This window comes from Rissa tridactyla, chromosome 3, assembly GCF_028500815.1.
Source record: "Rissa tridactyla isolate bRisTri1 chromosome 3, bRisTri1.patW.cur.20221130, whole genome shotgun sequence".
Classification (NCBI taxonomy): domain Eukaryota; kingdom Metazoa; phylum Chordata; class Aves; order Charadriiformes; family Laridae; genus Rissa; species Rissa tridactyla.
Window position 1 is genome coordinate 107,471,878 of NC_071468.1, and position 12,526 is coordinate 107,484,403.

The 12,526-nt window shown below is 40.0% G+C and overlaps 1 protein-coding gene across 4 annotated transcripts in view; it reads left to right on the plus strand.

The window, feature by feature from the left end:
* The window catches only part of COLEC11 (collectin subfamily member 11), a 40,556-nt gene extending 30,909 nt beyond the window's left edge, over positions 1–9,647 (plus strand). For 3 of the 4 annotated variants that reach the window (XM_054196911.1, XM_054196910.1, XM_054196912.1), the window contains 4 exons: positions 5,729–5,800; positions 6,512–6,565; positions 7,869–7,964; positions 8,121–9,647. In XM_054196911.1, the coding sequence (XP_054052886.1) occupies positions 5,729–5,800; positions 6,512–6,565; positions 7,869–7,964; positions 8,121–8,530 (632 nt within the window). In that variant the 3' untranslated portion in view covers positions 8,531–9,647. The remainder of the gene's footprint in view (positions 1–5,728; positions 5,801–6,511; positions 6,566–7,868; positions 7,965–8,120) is intronic. The other variant, XM_054196913.1, reaches the window with a different exon arrangement.
* Positions 9,648–12,526: the final 2,879 nt, after the last annotated feature.

Here is a 12,526-nt window from a genome sequence, read left to right on the forward strand (position 1 = left end):
GGAGCTAAGACAATGAGCAGCTTGCAAGTGATTATCCTGCCTTGAAGAGTAAGACAATTTAATATTGTGGAATGTACCGTTCTTGGCCACCTGGTTCCCACTGCCAGTCCCAGGCATTTAGTTTACTAGTACAGGCATAGCCTCTTAAGTAGGAGAGAAGACTCATTAATTTAATTGGATTGGAGCCAGAGTGCTCAGTCATTTGTATAATCAAATTCTAAAGAGAGGTAATAATATCTTAATTTATATTTTAGTATTACTGATTGTTCATTAATATGTAATCAATCAATCCTTTACTTTTCTGAGTCAACTTTTACATGAATTTATTGCTTGCTAAGGACTGCTGCAGGCAGGATTCCATATAAAAGTCCTGACATTGACGGTTACGGATTCACAAAGTGGGTATCTGGTTCAAAAATGTCTTTCAGTTCCACCTGAACTCAATAGAATTTTGAGAAAATCCGTGCTAGACTAAGTGGACAAAAAGATGGCAGATGGGCTTCAGTGTAAATAAATATACTGCCTGGGGACATTAGGGATGCATAATTTAGTCCATACTTACGTGATGCCAAAAACCAGAACTGTCACTTAAAACTCAGGAACTGCTCTGAAGTCATTAGCAGCAGCCCCAAAGCCAACAAAACACTGCCCATCATCAGAAAAGATTCCAAGAACAAAAGCAGAAGCTCATTTTTGCACCTGATTTTGCTCTGTATAAAAGCCTGACATTGGCCCTCTCAAGTAATGACTGTGATTCTGGCCTCTGTCTCTCAAGAAGGACATGAAAGTTTAGAGAGGGGCACCATAAATGTGAAGAAGATGGAGGAGCTGCCTCATAAGGAGAAACTGGACAGGTTGAGACTCTTGCATCTGTACAGAGTAGTCTAAGGAGGATATGATTGAGGTTAAAAAATCACCAGATGCCATCATACCTGAATTAGGAGGCACTCACTGAAACTGCTTGGGGAGAGATTCAGCAGCTCCATCTGCAATGGACTGCAGATAGCGTCTGGGGTTGCATGATCTCCCTGTATTGCACCTTCTGCTGCCACTGTGGGAATCAAAGTCATGGGCTAGAGGGACCTCTGGTCTCAAAAAGCTTGGTATTGTGTTGTTAATGTAATTCTGGCAAGATATGTGTTTTGAAAGGGCAGTTATTTGTGTTTGTGTGCATCTGAATGTGAACTCCTCCATTCAGAAATGGACCGTACTATTTCCATTTCTGCTGCCTTCCTAGATTGGCTTCCTTTTTCTTACTATCTTTGGTTTCCTTTGCAGATTTTCTAGCCTTTCTGATTTCTAGTCAGTATGGATTGATAATAGTTTCCTCTTTTATTTCCCCAGTTTGTTATGCAAAGTTTTAAAGTTTCACTTTGTCATTAAGATACCTGTCTAACATGAGTGGTATGGATCACTGCTGAGAGGTCTTTATTACTCCATTGCTACCACCGGAGCTTAAATAAATAGCTTAGACTAAAAACCTAACTTTCAGGTGGCTAATGTTGGGTGAAATTATTTGCCCCAACTATGTAAAATGCCACCTGGGATGATCCACTGTTTGTTTATATAAGATGTAACTGTGGTGTAACCACTGTTCCCTAGCCAGTCACCAGCCTTCAGTGGTGTGGATAATTCAGATTATTTAGCGTAAAGCAGTACTGTAGCCTATTGGTATATTCAGAATTTTCTGATTTCCAGTTGCCGATAGTTTTAAAAAGTTAAGTATCCTGAATGTAGATTCATAACATACCATAACATCATTATATCCTTCAAAAATACTGTTCTCGTTCAAGTCAAGGTAAATATTTCCATTGGGAATACTGACTGCTGCAAGACTAAGGAGGGGGAAAGACACTGTATGCTTGGTCTGTACCTTACATTCTTTTTCTAAGTATCGTCTGCAGATTGCTGTCAAAGATGGCACTAGGGTCAAGGGGCCTTTGGCCTGGTTTGGTACACTTCCGCTTTCATTGTTAGGTAGGTGTCCATGATGTCCGCTATGTGAAACCATGAAGAATTTCTATCTGTCTGATTTGTCTTCAAATCCTTAAGTTTGGGAAGGAAACTACTGCTCTCTTCCCTTTGACATGATTCAATTCAATTTGTTTGTGACACGGTGAATTTGTGTTTCTGCTGGATTTGTCTTTTTGAGACCTTTTCCTTTTTTTAAATAGTTTTATACCCTCTTGTCTGTTCCAATTTATCCTGTCTGAAGAGATTGGCCATACTGTATGAAGACACCCGTTTATAGTGTTGCACAGAGCCAAAGCTCCTCATTTTTTCCCTGGTTGTGCAGCCCACCATTCATCTCTGGTATTTTATTTCTTCTCTTGTTTGTGGGCCTGAAAAAAGCCACCAAGAAGATCATTTGGAGTTGCCTTCTCTTCATTTCCTTCCAAAATCCTTTAAGTCTTCTATAATTGGTTCCAGTATATAGCACCTTCATCTGAGACATGACAGATGACTTGCTTCATATTCTCCATTCAAACTTTCTGTTAGATTTCCTACTTTTGGTCTATGGAGACTTAATTTCTTTCATTGTCCTCATTTCTTTCCAGTTCTCACTTCCTGATTTCATTAAGGCTCTTTAGACTGCATTTTTGGCAATCATAGGGCCACTAAAAAGGACTTTACAAAAGCACTTAAAACTTTTGAAACCCTCAAGGCAGATAGATCTCTCTTGAAACCTTGTGATTTATTCTGCAGAAGAAGCAGAATAAGCAAGCCCCTGGAGTAGAAGCAGGGGTTAGTCACTGTAAGAGAAAACCAAATCCAAACAGTTCTTTTAATGAGCACAGGAGACTTAATGTATGTCTTCATTGTTTGAGATAACACACTTTTACTTCTGAGCAGATCACGTAGCTTTTACTGGCTATTACTGAGACATAGTTCGTTTTCTGGGCAGTATCTATGAGAAAGTAAGTGAAGTTATTTTATATATAATATTTTACTTATAAATTAGATCTATGTGTTTATTTAATTTCAGGTGTAGCAGTCTGAAAAGAGAGAACATTCAAATAACTGACAATCTGTTATGATAATCCCAATTCATAAATATCCAAAGCAAGAAAGGTCACTTAGAGAGCAATTTGATAAACTCATTGCAAACTGATACTTTAGAGATTTTCAAGGAAATACCCTCTCAATATACTACCTATATTGGATAAATATGCAATAGTAGCATCAGTACCTTTATAAACTGCAGAGCCCAACGGATTGCATCTTTAGGACATGCCATGAATCTCTTCTGAAAGTGAAGCTGTATTCCAGATGCAGATCTTCATCTGTCTGAGTGGATCCATTCTTCCAGTAGGAATATATAGCTCACGGGAAAAATATTTTTGGTTTCTGGCAAAATTTCCTAATTGAGTCCATGTCCAGTAGTGACTGAATTTGATCCTTGTTGTAAACAAAGGAAAATAATTGATCATAGGACTTGCACAGTAATTAATTAGACCAACAAGCCATACATATTCAGCTTCTCACAGTTCAGAGGACATTATTTCTTCCTGCCTCATGCCATCAACTGACAGTTGTTTGAGACTCCATGGAGTAATACAGAGGACATCTCTTAGCCCAGTGGTGGTCAATTTATATTCTGAAACTTGTTACTGATTACACTTTTAAGTTAAAAGTAATGATGAAATGTGACATAAAATTATCCAGATTTTACAAATAAATAGAGGAAATACATGACTTTCTGTCTAGTTGCATTAGCAACAGAGGTCAACAGATCTTCAGTTGTCATAGACGGGGCTGAGCTATGACAAGCTCAGTTGCTGGATCCCTGTGGTAGATTTTCCTCCTAACTTGTCTCATTGATACCCTGCTCCTGTGCAGCCGAACAGTGCATAACAGATGTTGCTTTGAGCAAAGAAACAATGTTTTTGACAATCATTGAAAAAAATGCATCAATATTTCCTAAAGCAGTCTCGGCCATGGGTTTCTGCAGGATGGGAGCCTCAGAAGGCATTTGGCATACAGGCTTGTCCCTGTAGTCCCTCCATAACCGCTCTCCATTAATACTGCGTGGTACAGTGGAAACCTATCTCATACGACTTAGCTGTACAGCTGTGCTGCCTCCAGACCATGTTTCTCCTTGAAATCATGATGCAGAGAGGCCTAAATCTGATGGCAGAGCATTGATTTGCTCAGGTGTTGCACCCAGGAAGGGGTATCACCAATGTACACTGAGATGTGGTATTATTTCCTGAGGCTCCTCGGGCCGTAGGAACTGCAGCATCAGGCAAACTCGGCCACGTTCAATACATGTTGAGTGTAACAAAATGACAGGCCTCAGAAAGTCTACCTAAACCAAATCGGGGAATCCTCTCTAAACCAATGCCAGAACCAAAGTATCATTTAGAAATAATAATCTGACAAGTTTAGACTGCGTAAAGTTTATTGACTGTAAACGGCTTGGTTTAAGCCAAAACCTTCAGTTATCTGTAAACCTGTTGTATTTACTCTATTAGGTACCTAGTGCTTGTTGATTTCAACTGCCAATCCCCTAAACTTGTAGATGAGCACTGTAGACATAGGGTTGAATAAGGCGTTGCTAATACATGCTAAAGTTCTTCTCTCAGATTCCCACTGTTAAGCTAACATTATTTTCATAATGTTTGAGAAATGCCATCCATAAAAAAGTATGATTTTTTTTTTTTAATATTTGAGCTCTGGAGGAGCTCAGATCAATGACATCAATACTTGGACTGTGGCACACATTTTATTAGTAACAGTGCTTCAGCTTGGTTTGTGGAGACAGTGACGGCAAAGCAACTGCCTGTTCCAGTGCGAATTCTGTTTCCCCTGAAGCCATTCTAATATTCACTTTACATCACACAGGAAAGTACAACTAATAGAAAAGAGGTCAAAGTCAGACAAAGTAAGCGAATCAAGCTGTATTACGTTAGATTTCTGGGCATGCCTCATGAATGCAGGTAGGTGACAGTGGCTGGTTCATGCAGATTTGTTGACAATTTCAATTGACCTTAAGAGGTGGATAGATGCCTTTTATTTGTAAAAACACAGCTGAGGAAAACGATTTTTTTAGCAGCTCCTTTGCTACAATTACACTTTGAAGTATCCTGTGGAATTGTCTTTAAAATCAGTAACATTCAACATTGCTGGTTTGAGTCAGACCTTGTATGAACTTGTGTGTGTCTGCGTATATATGTATATATGCCTGTGTAAGATTTCCCTTAATTTTCCTTTTTCAATAATGTAATCTTCAAATGCAAGTGCAAAGCATGAGGATGTGACTGCCTCCACAGTGTTTATATTGTATGAATTAAGCCCAAATTCAGCCCTCAGTCACAGTGGAGATACTGTGTTAGATGGAGCTATCAGTTGTGCTTGGATCCTTTAAGTCTTCTCAAGTCTGTGATAGTTTTAATCCGCTGATCCATGTTTGAATGCAACGCCCCCTCATTTTCAACATAATTCTGGCAGGAGCATCTGGGAGAAGTTTGTAAAAGCTTTTCCGGTGTCTCTCAGCCAAGATCCGTTTTCATTTACACCTGTATGCCTCGTTAACGTCAATTGCTTTGCAAAGATTAAATCACTGTCTAGGTTGTTATATGTAAGTTCTTCACAAGGAGTGAGCTGGACTCTGGGGTTCTATGAATATTGGGGTTGTAGTGTGGTTTTGCTCATTGTAACAATTGATATTGCAAGCGTCTGAATGAATCAGACTACGTTGCTACCCTCCTCTTTCTGTTACGTATAGGAGAAATGGGGGACAAAGGACAGAAAGGCAGCATGGGACGGCATGGAAAAATTGGTCCTATTGGTTCAAAAGGTATGCTTCGTTCAATTGTTTCTCCATTTGTGTTTCAGATGAAAAAATCTGTGATCATTTATGCTTGAGAAAAGCTTAGTGGCTTGAGAAATGGTTAGCAAGCCTCAGAGTTTAACATAATAGGGAGTTTCTCACCCTGTTGTCAGCCAGATGACGGAGATCTCTCAGCCAGTTACCTTTCGCTCTGACAGCAGTATATTTAGCCTTAAAGCAGGGTGAGAATCCTGGTTTAAGGCTAAATAAAGAATTTTGTGCACTGTCACACAAGTGTGGACAGTTAAGAGAAGCAGATGGGAAGATGCACTGTATTTTGGCAGACATTTAAGAGCCAGAAGACTTGAATTCTGACCTTGACTACCCCATAGGCTTTCCATGTGAATTTGGTTAAGTCATTAGGACCGATGTTTATTTAAGCATCTAGATTTAGGCACCAGAGTAGCATATCCAGCCCTTTCTTCTCTGCAGCATCTGAACTTCTTGGTTCTGTGAAGTTCATGAATGTCAAAAAATAGATATTGATACATATGTTCCACTTTCATAGTTTTGGCTGGCCTTTGTTGTGGAATGGAAGGACAGAAAAATCTTTATTTTTGCTTGGGCATATTTCTACTTTCCACATTTGAATGTTACTAGAGAAAAAATAAATAAGTGCCAAATGAACTGTTGACTAAAAAATCTGCCTCAAATTTATATTCTTTTTCATGTTTTTAGGTGAAAAAGGAGATAATGGTGACATAGGACCACCAGGTCCTAATGGTGACCCAGGTAATCCATGACACACCTTGTGTATGTGAAGGATTTTACAAGATGCATGCATCATCACCAAAAATACATGTCTGTTTACATACTGGGGGAAATAATAAGAAATTAAATATTTGTATTGGCACTGTAATATTTTCAAATTACTTAAAATTATTGAAGCTGCAGTAGTTTCTGGACTTGTAGTGCATTTGTTGAAACAATGTCTCAGAGCTCCTCAGAGGTGTGATCACTCTGAAGACTAGCGTGAAGTGCAACTGTCCGTATCATTCATCACTGGTGCAAAGTGACATCTCTGCATATCCCACTCTGGCTTCCAGCCAACTCAAAGGAGCCAGTTGGAAGCTCCTGCCCCTCCATGGATTATTGCTAGAGAGCAGGAGACTACCAGGAATAGAGATATTCCAGAGAAAAAGGTGAAATCCTGGCTTAAGAAGTGTAAGTCTTACAAAACTGGCAGATTCAGATTTTGCCCAATTCGTGCCTTCCTGGCAGGATCCACTAAAGGTGCGCCAATTAGTTTTCTCATGAGAACATAATTTGTCACTAAAATTCTTGAGCCAGAGTACCACATACCTTGTCATCTAGCAGAGTTCTGCAGTGTAAGTAACCATACTTAGACTAAATTAGACACCTAAGCTGAGTAATTGAGTAGTCAAATGCAGATTTGAATAATTGCACACAAAACTGGAAAATCTAATTGATCCTTGTTTGGAGATTTGAGCTCATAGATGTAGCAATTATCCTTTTAGTATTCTCATTCAGGTTATCTTTGTCAAACCAATATCAATTTGGGATAATAGATGGTTTTCTGTTGTCTTATTTTATTGGAAGAGGCACAGTAAATTCTGTACTTTCAAAAGTACAGAGCCACGTTTTGCAGGTAATTATGTGCATTACATGGTTGGAACATCATCCTTTTGGATCTGCTGTGTTACATTCCTTGTGAGGAACAGGCGAACAATGCACTGTGCAGATTTTTGCTGTGGAAAAGGTTTTCTTTGGAGAAGCCTGAAGAGAATAATTTTACTCAAAATGAGAAATATTGACAAATATTATTAGTTAAAAAAAATTTTTTTTTTTTTTTCAGGGAGTATCTGTCGGTGTTTAGGTTAACACTAATCATGCAGGGCTGAAGCTTCATGGGAAGTGAACTGAGCTGTTCTGGGTAGGCCCAGACTCCCGTGAGAACCATATGCTGGTGCAGGGTAGCAAAGGCTATGGGTTTCTGACCATTATTTGCAAGGCAGGTGTCTTTCTCCAGGGCTGCCAGGCTTTTTTATTTTGGTGTGTCTCTGTCATTTCACAGGCATCCCGTGTGAGTGCAGCCAGCTAAGGAAGGCTATTGGTGAAATGGATATCCAAGTGGCCCATCTGACAACGGAACTAAAATTCATAAAAAATGGTAGGTTCATTTTGTATAAATATTTTCCTTTCTCATTGCTGCATTTTACCGGTGGAATTGCTCGTAGAGAGCGTCACCGTCCCGCATCTGATTTGTGAAGCTATTTTGGGGTGTACAGTAAGTTGGTTTATAGAAATGCGAGTGCTCACTTTTCAGCACTGCCCTCCCCCGCAGCTGTTGCTGGTGTGCGTGAGACGGATAATAAGATATATCTGCTGGTGAAAGAAGAGAAAAGATACAAGGAAGCCCAGCTCTACTGCCATGGAAGAGGAGGGACGCTGAGCATGCCCAAGGATGAGACTGCCAACAATCTGATTGCCTCCTACATCAACCAAGCTGGGCTCACCAGAGTTTTCATTGGGATTAACGACCTAGAGAAAGAGGGAAATTTTGTCTATTCTGACCGATCACCCATGCAGACCTTCAACAAATGGCGCAGTGGGGAGCCCAACAATGCTTATGATGAAGAGGACTGTGTGGAGATGGTGGCGTCTGGCGGGTGGAATGATGTTGCGTGTCATATCACCATGTATTTTGTGTGTGAATTTGACAAAGAAAATGTCTAAGCTGTCTGCTCAATCTTTATTTTAAGAAAAGTTTTAAAGCCGATTGTATAAGTTACCCTATGTTTATAGAGTACAAGTGATACTTTGCAAGTATGTGGCATCGGTGTTGTACAGCTGTAAATACAATTTAGGTATTTCAAATATCAGTATTTACCCTTCAGAAGGGAAGAGCAGTGATAAGACACAGCTTGGTTTTTTTCTGTAGGAAAATATATGTATTTAGATAAAAATGTGGTTTGGGGCTAAGTTCTGCCTTCAGAACAGTTAACAAATGCAATTGCATGACTGTAAGGGAAGGCAGAATTTGGCCTCTAGTTGTTAGAATTATTATTTCTGAAGAAGTCAATTCCTGGTATTCTTTTATCTTAGGAAAATTTGTAGTTATAAACATTAATTGCTTGTAGTGCTACAGGGACATTTCAGCAACAAGGCAAATATTTTGTATACTCCAGTTAATAAGTACAAGTATTACCATAAGTTTTTTGGATGTTGAAGGCATTACAACTCTTTTTTTTTTTTTTTTTTTTTTTTGAAAAATAGCCAAAGCAAACCAACAGATCAGGAGTCCTACCAATTTTGTAATGTTTCTTTATTAAACTCTTCACAGATGTATGACAAGGAGGCACTTAAGTAAACTGAGTTTTAGCGCTGAGGGAGAACAAAGTTCTTATAATTCAGTACTGAAAGAGGGAGCCCAGCCAGATGGGTGTTTTGGGGTTGGCTAAAGGTAAATTAATTCTTTAGTTGAGAATGATTCAGTATTTCAGGGCCCAAATAATTTCTTAAAGTAAGCGCGTTTCACATTTGTATAAGATGATGTTGGTGCATCTTGTTACAAAACAAACAAAATAACAGCACTCCACAATTTAAGGCAGACTTCATAAATAGACAGCAAGTCTCATAAAACCAGTTTAGCTACTAGTTCTTTTTGGTAGGAAAACATCTTACTTGTTTACTCAGATTCCAAGGGTGACCTCCTGAAAAGCAGCAAGAGTTTCCAAAATTTTCATGATTATGTATATAGCAGTAATAAGTAATTTTGCACAAATAATTTATGTACCCAATTTACAATTGCATGTAATGGAAAATGTGATGTGTATATATATAAAAAACCCCCCAATAACACAATTTCACAAAGGAAATAGTGAATTACTTTGGATCTTCCTAGGAGCCAGTTGCATGACATCTTATCTTGCTGTTGGGCATAGAAAGATGACTGTAAAATCTCTGAGTGTTTTTTCAGGAGTACCTTGCACAGTGTTTTAAGGTGATTTTTAAGCAGAAATGAGCATATGTGTATAACATTGTAATCAAAACACGTATCTGATCATTATGGGAGATTGGTCTATAGGATATCCACAGTGGATCTGGCACATGGTCCCAGACATTTCCCTACAGCAAGGCAAGACCAAATCGTATCACCTCTGCAGTGCCGTGTTATATGAACAATCAATGACCGTACAAGTCTGTTCATATCCACAGAGTCTGACAATATTTGATGCGATGCTATTATTATATACCTAAGAAAACAAACCATTTTGCTTGCTATATTTACTCTGTGAATTTGAATCCATATATACATATATATATGTTTGCTATTAATTTTGAAGATCAGTAGCAAATTCCTATAGTATCTGAATATCAGCCCAGCTCCAGAACAATCACTCTAAGAAATGAATGGTCCTTTGATTGCTTTACTTTCTTTCTAAAAAAGGTAAGTGTGATTCCTGTATGTTGGGTGTTCTTCCAACTGCATATTGAAATCTATTAAATAATGGGAATACGGTTCTACACTCATATTCAAAGACTCTTTACATAATTTGCAGGAGCTAACAATTCCAGTGGAGCAATTCGTTTGGTTAGAATAGCGCCTTTTGAATATCATGATTGGTTCCTGCCTGCTATAGAAACCCTCAGTTTAAATCTCCAACATACTTTTGTCAAATTATTCTAGCTATATTAAAACAGTCCAAACCTGAGTTACAGGTATCTGGAGCTCCCTCATTGTGTATGTGCTAAAGTTGCTAATTGTTTGTTTTTCACCCAGGTTTTGAAAGTCTCTGTTGTAATGTTTGATTTCCTCAGAAACATGAAAAGAGGCCTTTTGAGGAGGTGGGAAGCTTTTTCAGAACAATTGCTCCTATTTTATCTGGAAGTCACACTGCATTTATAAGGATTGCCTTGATGTGTGGAGCATTTAAGCAGTCTCAATTTCTATTAAAATTTAAGATGAAAAATAAAGGCAATGGAAAAAACATTTATTTCCCCCAGTTTTGTGTTCTTCAGGACATATTTTTGCAGCTCTTGGTATATGAGATAGAAAGGAAATTAATTGGACTGTCAGAGCCCTGTACATTGTCTGCAACAGTCCTTATTTCACCATTTGGGCAAGGGGAACAAGGCTGGTGTGTAGGGTCTCTAGCTGTCCCACAAGGAGAAAAGACTGCGCATCTGATATTTACCCCTTGTGAGGAACTGGGCAAGAAATGATGGAGGGATTGGAAATGAATGAACCCTTCATAATTTCTTTCACCCTGCAGTTTCTGATCCCCATATGTGGACTCTTGCTGGAGGCGCAAATCAATGTTGCTTATAGTACTCAGCCTGCACAAGGCTTGCTGATGTGCATAGTAAGACTTTGTATTGTGTTTGCATGGCAAGGTTTTGGTAGCAGGGGAGCTACAGGGGTGGCTTCTGTAAGAAGATACCAGCAGCTTCCCCTATGTCCAACAGAGCCAATGCCAGCCAGATCCAAGATGGACCCACCACTGGCCAAGGCTGAGCCCAAGCTCATCAGTGATGGTGGTAGCACCTCTGGGATAACATATTTATGAAGGGGAAAAAAGAACTGCACAAGAGAAAACTGCACCCAGGGAGAGGAGTAAGAAGAAACAACTCTGCAGACACCAAAGTCAGTGAAGGAGAGAGAGGAGGTGCTCCAGGTGCCAGAGCAGAGATTCCCCTGCAGCCTGTGGTGAAGACCATGATGAGGCAGGCTGTCCCCTTCCAGCCCATGGAGGTCCATGGTGGAGCAGATATCTACCTGCAGCCTGTGGAGGACCCTATACTGGAGCAGGAGGATGTGTCTGAAGGAGTTTGTGACCCCATGGAGAGCTTGCGCTGGAGCAGTCTCCTGGCAGGACCTGTGGGCCCTTGGAGAGGAGTCCACAGTGGAGCAGGTTTGCTGGCAGACTTGTGATCCTGTGGGGTCATGCTGAAGCAGTCTATTCCCGAAGAACTGCACCCCATGGAAGGGACCCACGCTGGAGCAGTTTGTGAAGAACTGCAGCCTGCGGGAAGGACCCACATTGGAGAAGTTCATGGAGGACTGTCTCCTGTGGTAGGGACCCCACGCTGGAGCAGGGGAAGATTGTAAGGAGACCTCCCCCTGAGGAGGAAGGAGCAACATGTGATGAACTGACCACAACCCCCATTCCCTGTCCCCCTGCACCACTTGAGGGGAGGAGGTAGAGAAATTGGGAATGAAGTTGAGCCTGGGAAGAAGGGAGGGGTGAAGGGAAGATGTTTTAATATTTAGTTTTTATTTCTTATTATCCTACTCTGATTTGATTGGTAAAAAATTAAACTAATTTCCCCAAGCCAAGGCTGTTTTGCCCGTGATGGTAATTGCTGAGTGATCTCTCCCTGTCCTTATCTTGGCCCATGAGCCTTTTGTTATGTTTTCTCTGCCCTGCCCAGCTGAGGAGGGGAGTGATAGAGATGCTTTGGTGGGCATCTGGCATCCAGCCAGGGTCAACCCACCACAGATTTCCATTAGTCTTAGTGGAATTTGGCGCTATTGTTTTAGGAAAAAAATAAAATGATAAATTAGTTTTATTTGGGGTATTTCCCATGTGCACTAAAGCCACAATTTTGTGTGGCTTTATGAAAGCCTTTGGAACATGTTTTCTGGCAAGCATGCACTGAGGTTTCCCAGACTGTTCTTAATATGCTTTATGTTTGATGGATGATTTTTCCTTGTAAATATTTCCCCAT